This window comes from Conger conger, chromosome 7, assembly GCF_963514075.1.
Source record: "Conger conger chromosome 7, fConCon1.1, whole genome shotgun sequence".
Classification (NCBI taxonomy): domain Eukaryota; kingdom Metazoa; phylum Chordata; class Actinopteri; order Anguilliformes; family Congridae; genus Conger; species Conger conger.
Window position 1 is genome coordinate 51,311,683 of NC_083766.1, and position 22,365 is coordinate 51,334,047.

At 40.3% G+C, this 22,365-nt stretch overlaps 2 protein-coding genes across 5 annotated transcripts; both read right to left on the reverse strand.

Annotated features, from left to right (window-relative positions):
- Window positions 1-635: 635 nt before the first annotated feature.
- Window positions 636-15,363, reverse strand: tmem120aa (transmembrane protein 120Aa). Its single transcript, XM_061249305.1, has 12 exons — window positions 15,190-15,363; window positions 13,702-13,820; window positions 12,575-12,691; window positions 9,970-10,029; window positions 9,197-9,292; window positions 8,369-8,458; window positions 7,601-7,666; window positions 6,472-6,533; window positions 5,859-5,951; window positions 5,145-5,209; window positions 4,107-4,175; window positions 636-3,792 (listed from the first exon to the last, which is right to left on the reverse strand). The coding sequence occupies exons 1-12, from the start codon at window positions 15,265-15,267 to the stop codon at window positions 3,679-3,681; spliced, it is 1,029 nt and encodes a 342-aa protein (XP_061105289.1). The 5' UTR covers window positions 15,268-15,363; the 3' UTR covers window positions 636-3,678.
- A 2,969-nt stretch (window positions 15,364-18,332) lies between these two features.
- Window positions 18,333-22,364, reverse strand: styxl1 (serine/threonine/tyrosine interacting-like 1). 4 transcript variants are annotated; one of them, XM_061249944.1, is made up of 9 exons: window positions 22,326-22,356; window positions 22,065-22,177; window positions 21,727-21,788; window positions 21,216-21,315; window positions 20,615-20,748; window positions 20,048-20,193; window positions 19,838-19,935; window positions 19,514-19,626; window positions 18,333-19,229 (listed from the first exon to the last, which is right to left on the reverse strand). In XM_061249944.1, the coding sequence occupies exons 2-9, from the start codon at window positions 22,165-22,167 to the stop codon at window positions 19,098-19,100; spliced, it is 888 nt and encodes a 295-aa protein (XP_061105928.1). In that variant the 5' UTR covers window positions 22,168-22,177; window positions 22,326-22,356; the 3' UTR covers window positions 18,333-19,097. The 4 variants fall into 4 exon arrangements, with proteins under 4 accessions (XP_061105928.1, XP_061105927.1, XP_061105929.1 ...); XM_061249943.1 differs by having other exon boundaries at window positions 22,065-22,364; XM_061249945.1 differs by lacking the exon at window positions 22,326-22,356 and having other exon boundaries at window positions 21,216-21,343; window positions 21,985-22,119.
- Window position 22,365: the final 1 nt, after the last annotated feature.

The following is a 22,365-nucleotide window of genomic DNA, read 5'->3' on the forward strand; positions in this document are numbered from 1 at the left end:
CGGCCGACGGGGATCTGAACCCAGGACCTCCTTGCTGTGAGGCGGCGGTGCCACCCACTGCACCATCCATGCCGCCACTCACAGTACTGTGTATATACAGTTAAATGCAAAAGTATTGGGACAGTGACACAATTTTTGGTCTTTTGTCTAGGCACTCCATGACACTAGATTTGAAATAAAGCAATAGTTATGATGTTAAAGTTCAGACTTTAAGTTACATCCATATCAGGTTCATCATATCCGTGTCAGAATTACAGCCCTTTTCACACAAAGTCTCTTCACTGTCCCAATACTTTTACATTTAACTAGTTAAAGGGAACCAAAATATAAATATTACTATTAGTCAGTGTTGAATGGTGTTCATTGTTATTTGTAACCAAGGTCATCATGGTTTTGTCATTACCATTAGCTTTCATTTCTAGTCCTTCTACTCCTAACACAGTTCTCTGTGTAAATTTTTCTTTTGGAAATACATGCCTTTTTATATATATATATATATATATATATATATATATATATATATATTATTACAGTTTCAAGGGAGAACATGTTTCCATTAAAGTGCTGTAAGAATGGAGTACCATTGTCTTGAGGGTGGAATCATGAATGGTAAGTGGACCAATCCGACAGTGAAATTCAGTTTCACAGAATCCATACATATGCATTTGTTTTAATTTTCTCAAAAACATTTAAACATTACTGTACATTTCACAGATCAAAGTGACCAACAATCTCCATTTTAAAGAGGTATGATGAAGACAGATCTTTTGAGCGACAAAAGGCAAGGTTAAATGCTGCTAACCCCCATGTACCTAAAGAAAATGGGTGACTTAAAAATAGGCACTCAAATGAAAGAGAGTACACTGTTGGTAATGTATTCAAAGTAAACTAAAGTAAAAGAAGAAAATTATGGTGGTTTTTCTTTTAGTTTCTTTTATGGTTCTAGAGGCAACAATTGACGTTTTCTTAGACAAGCATGTTTCCTAATTTTCTAATTTCTTACCATCATTTTAAAGTATTTTTCATGGCTAGTTTAAGCTTTAGTTGCAGTTTTCCTTTATGATAATAACAACATTGCCAAGACCACAATTCAATGACTGCACTCATGGCAGCTGTGAATAATGCACTATAATGAGAAATTGTGATGCGCGATAACACATAGCCAACACTGTACCCCATCCCAATCTCACCAGCGGATGGCTGAATAACTTTGACAGATGTCTGGTTTATAGACCTTTCCCCTGTGCAAATCCTGTAGTCCTTTATGAAAGAAAGATTGCTGGAAGAGTGTTTTTACAGAAATATGCATGTAAAGGCTTCTTCACTTGTGCTTATTTAACCATAAACCTATTTAACCAGTTGATTGGGATGAATGAATTGTTCACCAAATTAACAAGTGCATAAGGCATAAAGGTTTATTGTTTACATTGATGCCCCAAATTTGTCTGAGGGGTAGACAATAACAATAATACATATAATAATTCCCTTCAAATTTGTATTTGAAAGGGGAAACTAAAGCCAAATCGCTCTTCGGAGACATAAAGGGCCAGTTTCACGGACATAGATTAAGTTTAGTCCTGGACAAAATCAATGGAGAATCTCCATTCAAAATAGAATTTAGTTTTGGACTAGGCTTCATTTGTGTCTGCGAAACTGGCCCTAAATGTAGGGAAGTGCAATTCATGAAATGCAGCTGGATGAGGAAAGTACACAACGTTTTCAAGACAAGGGTAGAGAACACTGCACAACATTCATGTGAACATTGAACATTGTGAGGTCTGCTTATACAGGTCTACTGGTTGTTACGGAGTGTTACTGCACACTTAACTGATAAATTAAAGCTACATATTTAGCAGATGACTCATATTGACTGGTATCTTTGGTCTGAACTGGTTTCTGATTTTAACACATTGGCTTTTGTTGCTTTACAAAGGATGTCTTTTTGAAGCTCCCTGTTTGTCTTGCATCACTTTTCACCTGCATTAGTAACACACATCAGACACGTGCTAAATAAAGTACTTGTCAAAGTTATCATGTCTATTCTGAATCTCATGGAATGACCTCCAGAATAATTTATGGCTCGACATCTTGGCTCTGATAGGTCACTTCAACTAGGGCTCACTCACCAAAGAGTGCACTTGTACAATCTGTGCACTTGTGTCTTTCAATATTGAATATTCTGCATTGTATATAATTCTGCCCTGTACGTAAACATTTGTATTTTAGCTGTTCCAGTTGTGTACCTCATGGCCCCAGGAGAGAGAGATGATGGTCTCCATGGGGTTTCCATGGTCACATATTCATATTGAAAAATACAATTTTAAAATGTGAATTAAAAATATATAAACGCCAACATATCCACCAGTTCTCCATAGGTGGGGACCCCCGTTCCAAAATCTGATTAAATCACACCCTTCAGATATACAGTAGAGGGCTGGACCAACCAGGCCGGTCACCGGGCCTGAGTAAACCTGTCACATTCTCATCAGGTGACTTTATTTATACTGTGTGGGTGTTCTGACTTGTAATAGGTTGAGATGAACATGACATGATTCTATAACATATCAGTATGTTGAGATGAACATACGATGATAATATAACACATCAATCACTTTTTCATTTTGTCAGGCAAGAAGTCAGACTTGGCATTAATAAATAACAAATATGGCTTTTTTTTACCATACTTTTTTGTGGTCATTTGATGTGTTTGCTTTCTTAAACTGCTCCTTAAGTAGCGTTTTCCATTGCTGGTGTTGAGTGAGGCACTCCTGCCAGGTATTAAAAATTTATACAAAATGTTACACGCTGAATGCAAAAGAGCAAAATACACGACTGCTGGATTATCTAAGAATTAAATGTACTCCCAGTATTCATTTCATTTCAAATGGATCTCAAATTCAAATTGAAATTCAAATTCTAATTCAAATTCAAATTCTAATTCAAATGGAATGGTATTTGGAGTGCGACTTTTGTGAGGACCAATGACAACCACAACTGAAAAATGACAGATAGACACTTTGAAACATCTACTTTTGCATAATCTTTGTGACAGAATTGTTTGATGTGACAGATTCGATGTTCGCTACCTGAAAGAGTCATCAAGCACATCAAGACATCAAAGCACACATCAAGACATCAAGTATTCTGCAGCAGCACACTGCAAAATGACATCTTCATTTGGATTTACAGAATGCACATTAACATACGGAGTGGTGCAGTGGCTTTCCTTCACCAAATGTCTTTCAATGAAAACGGCAGAAATGTGAGCCTCACAGTCCCCTGACTGTAAACTCGCTCTAAACTACGACAAACTGCAGTACCTGGCATTGGCGAGACCTTGGAGCATGTAGTGCAGAGAAGCATCCATTTTGATTGTGTAGACACGAATGCAAAAATGCCTTCGATCCAAATAAATACACGCTGTGCTGTAGTTCAGCTTCTGTGGACACGGTCAGATTGCTGTGAGTATTTTTGTTCCAAGTTGAACAAAACTATACAGAGAATTTAAAAAGCGGTAAACAACGAAAAAATGTGCAACGGAGATGCGTGGACTGTTCATGCAATGGTTTCTCAAACTTGTGACCAAAAATCTTACAAAAATACATAAATGAAAACAAAACAACAGAAAAACTGAGGTTCAGGGCACTCTGTGGCTCCGTGTTGAGGGAAGTGCTCTGGTTAGAGACTTTTGGCTTTGCCCCGGTTGTGCTTGTACTTCTGGTAGACCACCGCTAGTGTGGTGGAGAAGTTTCCCATGAATAGAACTAAAAACGTGGCACCACACATAAGCACCTGCCATACGAGAGAGTGAGAGAGAGTGAGAGATAGGGTCAAAGAACAGCAGCCAACTACATCCGATAACTTGTGTCATGCTGTTTGATTTACCTATACCCAGGTTGACTGTATTGATATATGCAATAACTTTTTTTAATTTACCAAAGTCTATTCAATGTAATTACCCCCAATGTCCTGCAGTCTACAATCATAGCTGGTGTACTGCTACACTACACTGTAGCCCCTATTAGTGAGAGGAGTGACTGAAACAGAAATGTGGGGTTGGGGTTGGGGGTGGTGTGGTACTGCAGGTGTGGGAGAGACACACTGACCTGCCACTCTTTGCACTCTGGGAGCTGAAACATCCTGAAGAGGGTCAGCCCATTGTACAGCTGCCAGAACTGCAACACACACATATATACATACACACACACACAGACGCACAGACGCACATAAGCACGCACACACACACAGACACACGCGCAAACACACACACAAATGCATGGCCACACACAAGCACATGCAAACACATACACACACACAAACACACACACACAGACACACGCGGACACACACATGGACACACACACACGGACACACGCGCAAACACACACGAATGCATGGCCACATGCAAACACATACACACACACAAACACACACACACAGACACACGCAGACACACACATGGACACACATACACGGACACACACACACACACACACACAAAGTGAATCACAGTGATATAAGCTGCTTATGTGAGGAAAATACCTGCACACTGCACACTGTATTTACCAAGCATTTATACTTCACATTTATACTTCACACGACTGACTGCGTGATGTGCACCCAAACAGAATTGCACTGCGGGGTTCACTTTCCAATATTGATTTTTAGTCAGTGGAAGACTGCCATTGGCCTGTGGGCGAGTGTTTGGGGAGAGAGCTCTCTGTGTGAGCAGAGGTGGCACAGCAGTGACTGCTGGTTAGAAAAGAGGCAAGAGATGAAAACGTGGAAATGTTTTACAAAAATGTCTGAAAAGTCTTAAAAAGGATGACTGTGGCGAGACGTGAGCCACCTTCCTTGGGGCGGCCGAATCTCAAGCCATACGTGATCCCATCGCTATGTTACCCTCCCTGTTTTCCCACTGCTGGAAATAAAACAAAAGGGGGATGACCGATCGGCTCGTCTCTCAGGGGGAAAAGCATGACTCGTCAAAAGAGCAAGGCTCACTCAGAATGAGGCTGTAAGACAGCCTGACTCAGCAGTTTGAGAGAAAACAAAGACAGAGAAAGGGGAACTTGGGAGGGGGGTGGGGTCTAGCGAGAGGGGGTTTGGGGGGGGGGGGGGGGGGGGTCAAGGTTGCTACTCACATGACCGAAGAAGAGAAAGGGCAGCAGGAATGTCAGGCCCCTCCACATCCAGGACTGGAAGCCCTCTGCGGGAAGGGAACACAGGTCACATGTTAGCGCGGGCTCCGGTCCACCTGGGCACAAAGGGCGCCGCCACCCGCCAGCACGCACAATACCAGCCGGGCAGCTGCCGCCCCGGATTACGTCAGAGGCTACTGGAGGCCAACGCGGTCTCTGGGAACATAAGTAACTCCAGGACAGATGGTTTAGGAAATACTGGGAAAGGTGTGCTGGAAGGGCCTTTTATCAAATGTCGTACAAATTGTACAAACTGAGGGTTAAAGGTCCAGGGTTGAGTCGGGGTAAGGTCACCTAGATATACATTTGGTAAATTCTACTGAAGTAGAATTAACTCGTTGGAAAATCCTCATAGAACATTATGGGCTGGTTTCACTGAAATTTTTGAAGCCTAGTCCAAGAGAATTTCGATTTCGAATAGAGATTCTCCACACAAAACTAATTTTAGTCCAGGACTAAACTTTCATCTGTGTTTGTGGAACCAGCCCTATGATTTTTGTTTTCAGTTAATTAACTTATACTGAAATCAGGTGGTCTACAAATATAATACTGTGCTGTAGAATGCAGAATAGCATGTAATATGGGTTTAATGCATTATGTAAGCTATGAACTTTGATAAACCTTCACAGGTCACACCCAAGACCTTGGTTTACTCACCAACCGTCAGGTCCATGTTGTGTCTTTCCCCGAGTGCTCTAAGCCTGTACAGACAGCCACTCTGATAATAGTACTGGAGAAACTGAACAAAGCCTGGATTTCACAAACACACACAAACACCACACAAATTCACAACACAAATAACATTGTATTATTAAATGTTCCTTTCAAACAACCCCGTTCATCAGGACCAAAGCACAATAATCACAGCTATTTTCTCGCTTAAGTCTGAATAGACTTTTCATGGGAACCTTTGCTCACAGTAACACGAGCACTGTAGGAACAGGACCCGGAGTGAACTTCGATCACGTGTTGTGCGATATAAAACCACTCAATATTTTACAGAAGTTCCAGTGTGCCAAAAGAAGACTGCAATGTCATGGTCGAGATTACACACCACGGCTCTTTTTCATCCATTCATCATGTTGAACATTAATGCCACTCTCCATGAATGACTACGGCCATGCTACGTTTACTACTACTAAGAATGATGTAGATACAAACTAATCAGATTATACAGCAAATCAGCCTATTACACTGACCAATACAATATTTAAGCCTAGCATGCACAGCATCTGAATAAAATTTCATGGGTCTTACTTTTGGCACTTACTTTGGTATAAGTAGTATGTGAGAAATTGGTTCCTGAACATCTGGTAGAGTGTGCCTTCAGGCCTGCAGGACAGTGGGACCAGATAGGTGAATGAGCATGGCAGACTGCACTGAACCCAGACACCGTGAACCCCAAAGGCCCACATTCATTTGGGGTGCACCAAGGGCCCATGTGAGGGGTGAATGGAAACAGGGTGCCTGCCTGTCTGTGTCTGTCTTGAGATGAGACACAAACTACACTCTCAGATGCCAACAGCGTTTCCCCTCATGAATAACTAAACATTCACAGAAGCTGAACCCTGCACAGTAAAACCTACACTCAAATGGAGGGGTTACTACTTTTGTGTTACTTTCAAAGATTACTAACACAGAAGTAGTAACTCTTGACACAAAATGTGTTGAAAATGAAAGTAACGCAAAAATAGTCACACAGAAGTGTGTTGGATATTAACCTCCATTTTGAGAGTTCAACACCTCCTTGTCTTGTCAAGGACAACACATTTTGTGTTACAAAGGGAGACTTTTGAACACAGACAGTGTCGAAATTTTAATCATGCAAGTAAGCCCCTACTGGACAAAATGGATGGAGATTCAGAGCCAGGAAATGCTACATGTGAAGGACTCTACAATTAATCCTAGTTTTTGAATATCTGTTCACTGAGTAGTAGGTCATTTCTTCATGAAGCCTTCCAGCTAATAAAAGACTGCAGGCACGTGGCCAGATCGTTATCAAAGCAGAAACGGTGATGTCAACTTCCTTTCACAACGTCATAGAAACCACTCTGAAACTGACCAACCCAGGGCTCTCAAATCTTACGTGAGAAGGGCTGGTGTGGGGTGCAAGCTTTTGTTCTGGGCCAGGACCTGATCAAAGTTATCAAAGTCATGACTGAGATTATTCTGAGCTGATTTAATGAGTCAGGAGCGTTGCACAAATGGCAAACAAAATCTCAATGTCAGACAAGAAAATGAGGAACAGTCCAGAGAGTGAGCGGTACAGTGAGCGGTTCCTTTGTCATTGGACAGTCACATGGGCAACCGAGCTGTGTTTGGGCAGCCATGACCTGTTCTCATGCCTTCAATCAAATGTCAAAATTAATGACATCATAGGATTGGAGAACAACACTCACCAGGTCAGCATGACCCCAGACAGAAATGTAAAGACATAGTGATGGGCCACCCACCAGCCCTTTATCCTGGAACAGAGAAAGGACAATGAGGGAGCGCTCAAATGGAAATCACTGGGGCCGAGGCCATCCCCACAGCGCACATAAACCCTTAAATGTTTTTTCCAAAATTCAGTTAATCTAGAACTCTGTCGCTTTAAATGACCAATAGTGATTGTTACATGTTACTGTTAGTAACGAACAGTGTAATCACATAGTTGTGATTTTATACCTTAAACAGTTAATACATTCACACCATAAATCAGCATTCATGACGTCAAACATTAGCTGGCGTTAAGTAACGTTCCATAACATATTCAAACTTTTTTCTGTTCACCACGAACGTTCGCTAACAGTACACAAAAATGGCTGCTAATAACGCCCAGAGAACCAAAGTTGACAAATATTTTGCTTTTATAATACACTTTAATCAATGTAATATTAGTCCTTACCTTTAAAAATAAATCACGTCAGTAACAAATCAGCTAGCTGGAATTGTTAGACCCAAGTCGCATCCATTTGTATTAAAAACACATTGGTGGCAAACAAAATGGAATGCTCATTTAAAATTGTTCAACAGTAACTGTAAAACGTAGTTCGCTGTCTTAAACGCACGTCTGTAAATCAGTGCTGGTGCCATTCATTTGTCACACTCAATAAAATAAATCTCTTAAGGCGGATCCACAGGCCAGTCCTACTCGTACCCCACTGTTGAGAGCAGTGCAGACTCACCTGGAGCCGTTGTTGATGAGGATGCTCTCCCGGATGGTCAGTGTGCAGTAATACCACACCAGCAGGAAGTTAAAGAGCGCATCCACAGCCCTAACAACAACACAGTGAAGAACTCAGTACATTCAACCTGCACTCACAGACACTGAGTTCAATGGTCTTAGTATAAAGGGACACTAATACATGAGCTTAATATGTTGTCTTAGCTTGTATTCATATACAAGTTCTTAAAGTCTATAATTGATTTTACCGGATCTTGTTCAGTGTACTTGTGAACAAAATTAGACAAACTACATAATTACAAGGATTAGGAAGAAACCAATTCATGAATTATGAATCAAAGTCATTAAATTATCTATTTTGTTAGAGAAAAGGGCAGCTGGAGTGTTCAAGTAGTATACAACGCTCAAAAACCATGATATCATTACCAAATCGGAGGTGGGCGATTCTGGTCCTGGAGGGGTGGTGTTTATGGTGTTTATTTTGTTACCTGCCTGGCTAAATGAGCTGACTGACTGTACACATCAACACTAGTTCACCTTTAGATCATAAAACAGTAAAAGGTTTCGTATCGTGACACAGTCTTTGGCTGTCATTGATACGCGTATCAAGAAATGTAGTTGAAATGTCAGATGATGTCAAAGTTAGGCAATTGAGGCCAGAAGTTTGCATGAAAACCAGAAACGGATATGGCCCTCGTTGCTCACCTCTGGTCCAAATACTACCCTCCTGCCCCAACCCAACCCCATTTTACAGAAGCCAGCAACATTAAACACTAGAGCAAGTGCTCAGGAGAATAGATAATATGAGTAGACTCCTGACTGTTCTCACCTGTAGCTGACCAAGAAGCGACACGTGAACGAGGATAACAGCAGCAGAATGGTGAGACACAGCTTGAATTTCTCGTACTCGTCTTTGTAGGCAAACCTGGGGGGGGAAAGGAATTAAAAATAACTACAAATGTTATGCTGGAGGGATACAGCTTTATTCTAGTTAGTCCTCAAATATATAATGATTTACCAAGATCCACTTGCATAGAAAGAGAGAATATTTTTTTCCAGTGTAATTTTCACAGTGTTGCTACAGTTCCACCTCGTGGTTAAATCCTGCATTGCATTTCCTGACCAGAGGAGCCTTTTCATCTGGACACTGTATGATTTTTCTATTTTTCGAATTTTCTGGGATTAAATACTGCTATGTTTTCATAAGTCCTGTACCAATTTTGTATCTGTAACTGTATGAGGTGTAAGAAAATATACAACCTTTTTATTTATTTTTATTTTTTTTAGATTCCTTTGTGGATGATTCTGGTGGCACTTTCCCATACAGGTGCCAAACTTACTGTACTGATTTTTTCATATTTAAAAGGCTAGTCATTTGGGAAACAATAAGAAGGTGACACACAAAGTCTCAAAATGCTTCAATTGCAATAATTTAGCATTTATTTCAACTGTTGGTGTCCATTTGACCCCACTCATAAAAGCGGTTATAAAATCCTAACATAAGTATCATTTCTTAAGTAACATCTTTAGAATCACTTTGAACTCAAGCTAGATCCAAATCAACAGAAACCCCAGTGAAAGAACCAGTAAGATCATGCTTACTTGGCTTGCTTGTTGAGGAGTGTCACGTTCACATTTCCCAGAACAAGATTGAGATACAACCTGGGCAAACAATGGGGGACACAATACAAAATGTCAGAAATAACAGCCACACACGTCAGCCACTAATCCTCAGTACACAGTTCTCCAGCATTGTGCAATAATATGAAAGCGTTACTAAGTTCATTTTGAAAGTGCCCACTGGTGAAATGCACTTCCTCCATTGTGACACCAGCCAACCGAAGCCCACTGGTTCTGACCTCATCTCCATTCGTCTTGTTAAGAAGCAAGGTACTGTGACCCTAACAGAGCAACCCTGAAAGCACTATGACATGATGTCACTCATAAATCTCTCTATCAGGATTCATGTGCACATCAATATGAAGTGGGTATTTACTATAGCACCATATCGAGGCCAAACATGTACACTAAAACATTTACTGTCATATGCTTAGGTTTTATAGCTGTTCGTCAGACTACTGATCAATCACCATTATGGCTGCCATGAACTTGTATTAAATACATTATACTGCTATTCAAATTTCAAGTTCAGTGCATTTATATCCCCTTTATAATAAAATACATAAAATCTCTAAGGGTTTTACATGACCACACTGTAGTCAGGCAAGAGCAGACACAGTTCAGGCAAGAGCAGACACAGTTCAGGCCAGAGGCACATTGCTCACCTACGCTGCCCCTAAATGGCATGTTTAAACCCGTCCCACCTCGGCAGCACGCCAAGAAGCGGTGAGTCAAACGAAAGCAAGATATTTCATCCATAATAATGCAATTGGGAACTCTGCCATCTGCTCGGCTCCATAGAAATGCACGGCATGTTTATCTTCGCGTGTTTACAATTTGTCTGCTCGTTCTCCCAATGTACTTTCCTTCTGTCAGTGACGCCTGGAAGGCAGCAGATTCAGCTCATCAGCTCAGCCAACCACAGATGATGTGTACATACTTCTTAGCAGGCAGTTTTTATTTTATGTATTTTTTATCAAATCAATCAGTATCTGTGCTACTGAGCTTGCTAGTAGGTTAGTTTTATTAAGTTTTATAGTTCTAAAAGCTGCTGCCTTCCAGGCTTCACTAAGGGAAGGAAAGTATCTTGGACTGCTCACTGCCCCACAAGATTTTTTTGTTCTTCAATTTCATTTGACTGTATGATGTGAGAGGGACAGGGTTGGGTTTTCATGGGTGGGGTGTAAAGGAGTACATCGATATTTTGGGAAATATACTGCCGAACACACATGTATCCTTCCATCTTCCACTGGTTGTTTTGTTTACAAGTGAGTTCAGAAGGTGTGCAGATCACTGCACTCAACCAGCGGAAGACGGAAGGATACATATGTATTCAGCGGTTACATTTCCAAACGAAAACAACATCTGTCTTTTAAAAAAATAAAAAATTCCTGCATGTACATTTCAAATACACATGATACCTTGTGTAAATAAGACAGCTTCGGAGTTGCTGTAAGGTGTACTTCTTCACTTTGAAGGAGGTAGGCTACCGACTCCTATAGGCTTCAAGTCTTTATGCTAAACTAACACGTTATGCTAACATGGAACTCGTGCCAGTGACTGCTCAAAAATGAAAATGAAATTGAACATCTCGTCTAAGCCTGGGTAAATGAGAAAAAAGGTATATTTCCCAAAATGTTGGTGTATTCCTTTAACGTCCGACCCCGACCATCAACACCTGCAGCTGGTTAAAAACAATTCCGCCATTCCGAGCTCTGGTTGGAGTGGGGGATAGTCTTGCAGCCAGATGTGTCACCACTGTTAACTGCTCTGCTGTGCTGATCTCAGATGTGTGTCTCATTATTACCAGACTTGTGTTCGCAAGGATGCTTTTATTGGTAATGCTTTTTTTTGGCTATGCAAGCTGTTCATTGTTGTTCCTACGCAAGTGTATATCATTCTTTCCCCTTGTGTTGTATAAAAACGGTTTTATAGATATCGGTTTAATCTCACCATTGTCAGAATAATCTACAAGGCCCAAGTCCTTATCTTTTTTGTATTCTTAGCACTTGAATCTGTACTTCCCTCTCGGGTTTTTCAGCACATTTGTCCCTGGTTATGGGTAAGCGCTTTGTTGTACGTCGCTCTGGATAAGAGCGCCTGCCAAATGCCTATAATGAAATAATAATGTAAATGTCATCTCTACTGTACCAAACTGTGAATCCAGGTCATATTTACCACACTACAGCCCACAGAGACACTACAGCCCACAGAGTAATACAGGGGAACCTGTACTACAGTATCACTGAAGACCTGTGGGAGTATGTGGCCTACGGGGGCACTGCTGCGAGGAGCTAGTGCAGTGATAGTCTAGGTAACCATTGGCAACCTCAACCCACCCTAACATTGGCTGGAGCAATAATGTGTCATTGTAGGTTATGGCTGTGCACAGTGAGCATCCATCCTGACAATCACACAAGTCCACTCCCCAACCATGATTCATCAGTCAAATCACAAGATCTAACCCTGTCTGAATTTCACAGGACTACAAGTGAAGCATTTATTAGCTACACATGAGTATGCATTGTTGACCCTTGTGATTGGCTAATTAGGCAGGAGTGAACAACAGAAATCTTCAGGACCTTACCCGTTCTTTTTCGGAAGGAAAGACTCCATCTCGAAGAAAACGCTCGGCCTTTCCTTCATGGCCTCCTGGATGTCTTCTAACGCTTTCACATCATCTGGACTCATGGCCTGTCTGCATCTGAGACCAACACATTGAAGACACAGAAGTTCTGGAAGGTTCTGGAATTTAAAAAATACTGGAAATACTGGCCTTCTTATTAGAAATCAAACAATTTCTCCACATAGAATGATGACTTAAAATTTTTAAGAATCCAAAAATGATGCTTTGCACACCGGACTGTGTAACCCACGGGTGCTAAAATCTAAACAAAAACTGCAGCACTGCTGTGCTTGCAACTTTTTAAATGGCTTATGTTTTGGATTTGTACAAAGAATCAATTAAAGGGACAATAGGTACGATTTTTGAGTTAAACATTGTTACAAGATCATTGTAAATCCCTTCCTATCATTGAAAAAGGCTCACTGACATGTTGACTTGCCCTCTGCCTGTGTTTATAGTCCTTAAATTCGGGTTTCAAAATATACAGTTGACGGCCCGACACTGTACCAAAACATTTTACAACTGTACAATAATTCATGCTCATTGGTTGAGAATTCTAATTGCCACAGCCAATGCCGTTTCAACTTCAGCGTGTTTACAGAGAAGGGGGATGGGATAAACAGTGTTGTGGTTCAAAGGTGTTTGTTGCTGCAATTCCTCTCTTGACCATTAGAAGTCCAAAATTACCTATTGTACCTTTAAAATCTCAGTAGAAAATATCAACTTGTTTTACCTAAATTTTCTTATGCCCATTGGCATCTTGAAATGAATCAAACTGTCTCAACTCATTGACAAGTTTTTGTTTTATTCAGCTTTTTAAGAAATAAGATTTTAAGTCTAAATATACGGCTAAGATTGAGATATAATTTTGGGTGTGGGTGGGGGTAAAAAAACAAAAAAAAAACAAGCAATTCTTCATTCATTCTGCAGATATGATACAACACAACTAGAGGGACAATAACTGGACTGGCATCAATCCTCGCTAATTCACCTGCAGTTGGACGCCATTGCAGCTCACTGTTAGACTGAGACACTGTTTAGATCAAGCCAGTGAAAGGAAACAGTGCCCCTGACTCCTGAATACTCACTCCTCCAGTGACACAGAGAGGTCCTTCAGTTTCTTCCTCTGCCGAGAGATATGGGACGAGCAACTGTCCTGCAACTTGGAGACCTCCTCCAGCTTCTGTTTGTACAGCCGGTGGGTCTCCTGTCGATGGCGCACACACACACACACACATATTGTAATACTTTAATGGCTACCTATTATTTCTGACATCGAGCAATATCTTGCGACATTGCCAAGGCTGCCAAATATAAAAAAAGTTTACACTGGTATCTAAGTTGTTCTATGGCTGACACCAGGGGCTGATACTTCAGTGCCTTAGTGAGGAAGGCCTATTCTAGGCTGAAATGAAGCGCAAAACCAACCTCTAAAATGGTCACCACTCTGCTTTCCTCATCAACAACAACAACATCTGGAGTATTAGCAGACACATTGTGAAGTAAATGAGTATTATTGCAAAGGTTGAACATGGTTGAAGTAACACAGGTATGCTTGTACATTCTCACTGTAGATCATTCTCACTGTAGATGAGTATGATGATGGGTATGACACTGACACACACACACACACACCGACTATCTGGGCAGGTTTCTCAGAGTCGAAAGTGCAGGTGTGAGCAGATGAAGCAAAGAGTACAAGGAAACTCCACTGATAGTCTGTTCTTTCACAGACGATGATCAAACAGAAACTGTGTGTTGCAATGTTGGGTGGCTCCCTTATCAATACGGTGGTTACTGTCCCCATAAAGCTGATAGTTTGTTTGCAACAGATGACTTCACACTGTAATTTCAAACTTGTCTGTTTTATATTTGAATAAGCCTTCCAAGTGCATAACCAGTCTGACAATAAACAAAGACAGCAGCTGGAAAAGGACTGACACCTTAAATTCATTGTCAAACTGGTTATGCATGAAGGCTAATTCAAATCAGTTAATGCAGCTTGATTGGCATTTGAAGCTCAAACTGTGTTGAAGAGTATTATTAAGTCTTAAATATCCAGATGGCATGGACTAAATGGTTATCATTGTCGGCAAAACATCTAAGTTTAGCAATTTTACAGATACAACCAAGAAGCTGCTGTGACTGGCTGGAACAGCTAATAAAGGTTAGGGCACGAATGGATAACCTAGAAAAAACATTAACCATTGTTGTTTTAATGCAAGCTAATTTTGCAAGAGTTTATCTTGCAATAGAATAACGGTCTGCAAGCGGCTGTCAACAATATGGGAACAGCCGATTGTCTACAGATTGAAGCCAAAACAGACTGACAGAGATCACAGAAAAGAATCCATAGCTAACGTTAGATAACTGGTAAATAATGGGTGGCTTGATAGCTATCTATCTTGTCATCTTTTCCAGTATAGGTAAGACCGTAGCAGAGAATTACATATTAGTAGGCGAGCTAACGTTAGTTCACATAATCCAGGTTATGTAGCTAGTTACCATTAGCTTTGAGTGCAACAGTGACTTTTTACGCAACACACTTTTCGAGTCGGCAGGAAGACGTGTCTTACCTGGACCTGCTGATAGTCCTTTTCTAAACTCTCCCACTCCTGAAGACATTCTGTTAACGATGTCGGAGTAAATAACATGTTTTTCTTATTATCCCCGTAACTGCTGTGCAATTTGCACGACAAACCTCGTAATTCCTATTTCCGAACTACAGCGATTGACGCTATCATCTCCGCTACTCCTCCAACTGCCGCAGCCAATGGGAAGGTCACGTACTTGTCTTCAAGTTCTCCCCGCCCTCAATATCGACCAATCATAACGAAGGGAAGAGCAGCTGGAAGACTGCCCGTTGTATTTTTAGTTCCCAGTCAGTCTGAAGCTGTATTCTTTATTTTCGTGTCTGTCACACAAATGTCACACTACACTCTGACGCTTACTTTCTGATGAAAGATCGCATTGGTCGTAAATACTATCTCACCTGACAAATTGACGTACGTACAAAGCAATGCCATCCTCATTTTTTCCGACACAATTCTAATCTGTTGTCATGACATAAGCTTTTGGCTCAGACAGCTTTAGTACACTTTAGCTTTAGTACAAATAAATAATGATGAATTCATAAATAATATCTAATTATCATTACTAATAAATACGATAAATAAACAATATATACATAACATTCTATAAATAAAATACATTACAAGTTTATTATGAAGAGGCTTTGTCCTTCTTTGTATGTACATGACATTGAAACGACAGAAAGAACACAACCAAAAGCTGCGATATCAACAAAAAATACAAAACACAATCAATTAAAAAATGTCTTCTTGTCTTCATTTTGTTTAGTTCCTTGCACAACCGATGAAAGCTTGCCCAATTTAACAGTTGTTACTCAACATCTTGAGATGTGTATTTTTATTAATATTTTTATTGTTCTGAAGTCCAGCAAGTTGCTCCAAGACCCTAGCCAACACAACATGCATTTGCACAATGCATTTATTGAGCATTCACATTACATGCATACACTGTTTCATCTCCGATTATTTTCAGATATTATATCTTATAATATCTGCAATATCTTGCTAGCAAAGCAATTTGATTTCAAAACACTTTTATACCCATTATAAATGTTTCGAAATCAGCACTCATTTCTACATGCATATTCCGTTATATATATTGTGAAATTGTTGCTCTTGATCTGGGACATACTCAGTGAGCACTTTAATTAGACTTTATTATTTCATAAAATTAGGTATTTATTAGACTTATTGGTCTTCAGCTGCTGCAGCCTATCCACTTAGAGGTTTGACGCATTGTGCATTCTGCACACCACTGTTGTAATGTGTGGTTATTGGCGTTACTGTCACCTTTCTGTCAGCTTCGACCAGTCTGGCCCTTCTCCTCTGACTTCTCTCATTAAAAATGCATTTTTGCCCGCAGAACTGCTCCTCACTTTTTTTTGTTTTTCACATTCTCCGTAAACTCTAGAGACTGTTGTGCATGAAAATCCCAGGAGATCAGCAGTTTCTGAGATACTCAAACCATTCTGTCTGGCACCAACAATCATTCCACAGTAAAAGTCACTTAGATCATATTTATTCCCCATTCTGATAATTGGTCTGAAAAACAGCTGAACCTCTTGACCACATCTGCATGCTTTCATGTTGCTGCCACATGATTGGCTGATTAAATATTTGCATTAACAAACTGGTGTACAAGTCTACCTAATAAATTGGTCACTGAGTGTATGTCACACCTATCATAGACATGAAACATGTTTTCACATAACAGTAAGTAACAGTAACATTCATCAGACAGATACTGTAAATGTGCATAATGCCTGCCTTTGCTACAGGCCACTGGTTATGTCATACCACACCCAATATGGCAAACCTTTCTGTTCTTGAGAGATGACACTTTCATTTTCAATGCAAATATTACTTTTGGAAGTTGAATGGCCTCTACAGCTTAAACTAATATTTATCAAATTTTCCAAATCTGCTAAAATTGCTCAACCACTGTCCAGATGTACCAGGTTAAAGAGCCTTGCGGCAACCTGTAGCTCCTATTAGCAATTAGCAATAATAATGACAGTATTGAGTAGAAAAACTCTTGAACAAAAGCATCTCAAAAGCTCAATTTCTAGTCTTCAGCTTATGACAACATACATAAAAACCTTTCCTACCCATGGGTTTACAGGCCATGAAACAGCAATAGGTGAAATATGTTCCACACCTCATGAGTGAAAGTGGGATCATGTGTTCTAACATTACAGAGGTCACTGGGAAATGTTCACACACCCCACTGTGTACATATTTTTACAACCACCACAGTGTCATTAAACATGAGCATTTGCTCTGTGGACACAATCACCTCCCTACAGTTTAGTCAGACAACTCACAATTAATTAAACAATGTTTATTGAGGTTTAATGTGAATGCAAACTTTGGCATCGCCTCTGTCTCCCATCACTCCCTATTTTTAGCCCGTGAAAACGGGGAGGTGGCTACAACCAACTGATTTCACAAACAACATTTTACCTGCTAGGTTCAGATAATAAGCTAATTAGTGAAATCAGGTGGTGTAGCACACAGTTGAAGCAAAAGCCTGCAGACACTGCGGCCCTCAGGACGTGGAGTTGAGGAGCGCTTTTCTAGGGTGACCATATATTGCAGGGGTGTCAAACTCCAGTCCTGGAGGGCCGCAGTGTCTACAGGTGTTTGTGGTTTCCTTTCAATCAGCAGCCAATTAAGGCCTTGAGAACGAGGTGTGTGGACTCTTTAGCCAATGAAAGACTTTGAAATGTATCTCTCGTGCTGAAACACACCAAAAACCAGCAGACACTGCGGCCCTCCAGGACTGGAGTTTGACACCCCTGATATATTGGATTAAAAAGAAAAAGGGCAAGGGTAGGGTGGGAATTATTAACAAAATACTAGGCTTATTTGTCAGTGAATATGCAGTCTATGGAACTAGCAAAACATAGCCAGACAATTTTAGGAATTTCGAAATCTGGCCTGGAGGGATGTTTCCGGTCCCAAAGAGAAGAAATGAAATGTCCCCCGTTTACAGAGTCCTCTCATACAGTATGTCACAGCAGTAAAAACTGGCCACTGCTGTACAAGGAGCTATGAAGTCTGTGCACCCCTCTTGCCATTTTTGTGTGGCGCACAATGCACGCATTCAGTCAAATTCAAACACAGCAAAAGGTTAATTCAATTTATTCAATGATTTCATAAAATTATGTTGTGAACTCTTGGCATTGCTTACGGGCATGATGCAATGGCTCAGTGCGTTGTCTGTTCGCTTAAAGAGATCTCATGAAACAGACTTGACACATCACCCATATAATAAGTCTACACAGAAATCTTAAAATGTGCATGCCAATTACATTATGAGTTGTTATGCTCAAACAACTATTGTCTTTGTTCCTACGCTTAACTGGGTAAGTGGGACATTAAGCAATGTTATCCAGTTTGAGATCCATTAACAAGAAAAGATGTAGCTTTGCTTAGTTTATAGTGACCCCAGAATGCTTTCAAGCCTTTTGTGGTTACTTCAAAAACATATATATTTGTGCTATTATTTGTGAAAGCATATGCTATTGCCCTTTTCCACTGTTCTGATCATACTGTTTAAAATGTCTCTCTAAAATTATTTTGATAGTTTATCAAGTTTATCAAAGGGCAGCTTTTAGCCTTGCGGCTAAGGAACATGATTGGGACCAGAAAGGTTTGTGGTTCAAGCCCCGGCATACCACGACAAGATCCACACGAAGGCCCTTAACCCCACATTGTCCCCTGCTCAGTCTAATCAACTGTAAGTCACTTCGGATAACATGTCAGCTAAATAACTGATTAAATATTATTATGGATAAGCTCGGAAGGCGATGTCCACTGCACAAAGAGTGTCATTGTAAATGACTCTTGAGTGTAGCATCGCCACAGGACTCATTGACATTGGATGGGTGTCAGTAGCCAGGTTCTGCGATATCCGTCTCTCTGTGCCCCAGTGTGTGCAGCTCCCAGTCAGACAGCTGCCGCACAAACCCCCGGTTTGGCCTCATGTTGGTTTTGCATTTCAACACGTGTGCCCAGCTTTCCTGGAAAGTAACACACCCAGCACAAATAGCAAAGGGGAAATACTGAGTCTCAGTTTTCTTCACAAAGCCCGACATAAAAACAAAAGACAAGATTCTACTTATTTCAAATATTTGGGTCACAGTCATATTCAGGCCTGAAAGCAATATAGTAAAAAGAAAAAAGAAAAAAATAGCTTCTTGTAAAACAATTGGATCATTGGTACAGTGGTACCGGAGGACATTTCTGATTTGAGATGACAGAATTTGATATATTTTGAAGGAAAGACAGTTTTGGTGATACTTGCCATCAGTGTAGATTTCAGGTGATGAATAAGGAAGGCTATTGTCAATGCACTACAACGGCTAATGCCATGACTTGAAAATATGAGGACTGCAGAGCCAGCATTGAGGTGGGTGTCTGAGGATATGAAAGGCAATGACAGCAGTTTATCTGTATATTTCATTATCAAAAATGATCAAAACTGACTTCTTCTGAAAAAAGTCAATAATTTATTTTCTTACTTTCAATTTTGTGTAGGGATTTCTTAAAGTTCTCATGGTGTTTTTACAACTCATTAAATGTGTAATTTCTCATTTGTGATAAGCTACTTTAAACCACTAACACTTACCAATAAACTCACAAGCCTTCTCAAAAAAGCCATACAGATCCATCTCTATGGAATCTGCCACAGGAATGCGGAAAACTGCACAGGCGCTGCTCTCAAATCTGGTTTCAAACATATAAAGTATATTCAGCAAGGAGGCACAGCTGAGCTCAATGTTCATGAAGTAATTTTAAAATGGCAGCTTTTTTTAACCACAAGTAGCTGTTCACTCACACATCACTGGCAACTTCCGAGACATTGACGAGGGCTCTCAGTTTGAGCTGCTTATGCATGTGCTGATTGATTGCCTGTCTGTAATCACCCATATACAGCTGGCCAAGAAGGATCTCAACTGGATAGGGCTGCAAGTTCTCCAGTTCCTGCAAAGTCACGCCACGGACATAATGTTCACACTCACCAGCCTGGCAAAGTTATCAGCCAGGTCTGGAACAGCTGCTCACGTGCAGTAACTCTGGGGCACTTATGAACTTATACAGTGCAGTCCATAAGTATTTGGACAGTGGACTCTCCTCCAGCACATTGGATTTGAAAATAAACAATGAATACTAGGTTGAAGTGCAGACTGTCACTTGTCCAAATACTTATAGACTACACTGTATTCTTGTCTTATTATTTCTTCTCTTTCATTGGAAGTCACTCAGGATAAGGATACTCTGCCATAAATAAACATAATGTAGTGCAATTATAATATTTTATTTCTGAAATCATGGACAGCGCCCCTTGACAAGCTGGCAATAGAAATGGTTTGACTGTTGGTGGAGGTGGGAGTTGATGCTTTACCTGGAGGGTGTAAAGAATTTTCTGTGTTCGGAGGAAAGGGTACAGCGCTGAGAACCTCTCGTAGCCTCCTTTTAGAACATGAACAGGATGCCGGCTCGTTTTCGCCAGAGTGTCAGCACACTCAATAGCAGGACCTGCATGTACAGCACGCAACAATGACATATCTCAATATTACTGAAACAACCATGTGTTCAGTTAAGAGTATCCATATGTTGGCAAACACCATCAAGGTGTGGTAATGCAAATATCTGTTTGGATTATGTTTCTATAATCCAATGTGATAAATGACCAGACTTTGAGTGAACACATGCAATACTGTAAATGCATTCATTAACAAAGCATTGTTTGTGTGCTCAGTTTTGCTTTTGTTGTTCGAAATGCCAAACACCAGTGTAATAAAACTGAGAATGCAAAGACAGGCCAGGGTGTTCAGAAACTATTACCGGTGTCTACACATAACCAATTCCCCTTGGCTAATTGTTTTTCCCTTATCAACAAGAGGCCTGTGACTCAATTGACTGAAAAACTCATTGCAATTAATAAGCAGCATCTGACAAATGGGGTGTTGTAGAGGGAGTTATTAAGGCACAAACATTCTTACCTGAATCCTGTAGGGAGCAGCTGTTACTATCATACACCACACTATACCTCAAGCTTTCAACCTCCACATCAGCAGGCATTACAAACCTCCCCGTGGCATCCTGAAAAGAGCAGTGAGCCAGTTGCCCAGTGGTTAAGCCTTGTGAATGCACATTCAAAGCAATTGCAAAGTACTTCAAAGTTTATTGATGCAATGGAATGATACATTTGATTAATTGTATAAATAAAATTAATTGATTAAAAATATTAGATAATTATAGCATCGGGTCAATATGGGATAATTAATCTATGAATAACAAGGCTGTTGTTTTTGCCAAGTACTTGGATTAATTCTGCGCATATGCTTTTCAAGCAATGTGAAAAGTGGTGTAAACAGCTTGTCACTTTCACTTTTTAACTGGTTTTCTATTATTTATATCAGTCTATGGTAAACCCATGATGGATGTGTCCTTTCCAATACATGCTATAAATTATCCACAAGCGTTTGTTCAGGCAGTGCAATTGGCAATTACCCATTTTGCTCTTCTTGCAGTGATGACATGGCTCTCGTTGTATTCGTCTTTAGTTCGTGCATCTGCAATCCAAAAAGCCCAAAGCAGTGTCCCACTGAATGTTTAATCATATACGTTCAATAACACCTTACAGAGACTTCTGCAACATATTAGCATAGAAATAATTTCATTTGAAATTAATTTCCAATAACTCTCAGTAGAAGTTTTTTTTTTTTAAATCAATTGCACTTTGGCCAAAAACTCCCCGTGACGTCTCACCTTATTTCTAGATCTCTGAAATACACAAAACAGCTACCTTTTGAGCGGAATTCATTCAGGTACTGTAACCAGACCCTTACCAATCAAACAAAGGTAGTTGAATTCTGATAGTCTTGACACTCGGATGTCCTGGTTTATAATATTGTAAAGTTCTGTAGCTTCACAGAGAACCATGCCTGCCATTGTGGGAGACCTAAATGATTTAACGTGCAATTAATTATACAATTCATTTAACTATGAACTATAAAGAGAGTCTTCACTTTGTCTGCGACAAATCATTTAAAGTAACTGAATCACTTTGCTGTTGCTCGTACGCCGCTATTTCCAATTATGATACCCACAGCAGCAAGGAGGAAAAATGAAGTCACTTTATATTTGGCC

Coding starts and splice junctions, on each gene's coding strand:
- tmem120aa (XM_061249305.1), bottom strand. CDS start 15,267: ATGTTATTTACTCCGACATCGTTAACAGAATGTCTTCAGGAGTGGGAG. Junction 12,692..13,701: donor CTCTCTGTGTCACTGGAGGA/GTGAGTATTCAG, acceptor TGTTGGTCTCAG/ATGCAGACAGGCCATGAGTC. Junction 3,793..4,106: donor CAGAGTGCAAAGAGTGGCAG/GTCAGTGTGTCT, acceptor CTCGTATGGCAG/GTGCTTATGTGTGGTGCCAC.
- styxl1 (XM_061249943.1), bottom strand. CDS start 22,167: ATGGCAGGCATGGTTCTCTGTGAAGCTACAGAACTTTACAATATTATA. Junction 21,316..21,726: donor CTGCAAGAAGAGCAAAATGG/GTAATTGCCAAT, acceptor TGCTCTTTTCAG/GATGCCACGGGGAGGTTTGT. Junction 20,194..20,614: donor AAATTCTTTACACCCTCCAG/GTAAAGCATCAA, acceptor GTGACTTTGCAG/GAACTGGAGAACTTGCAGCC.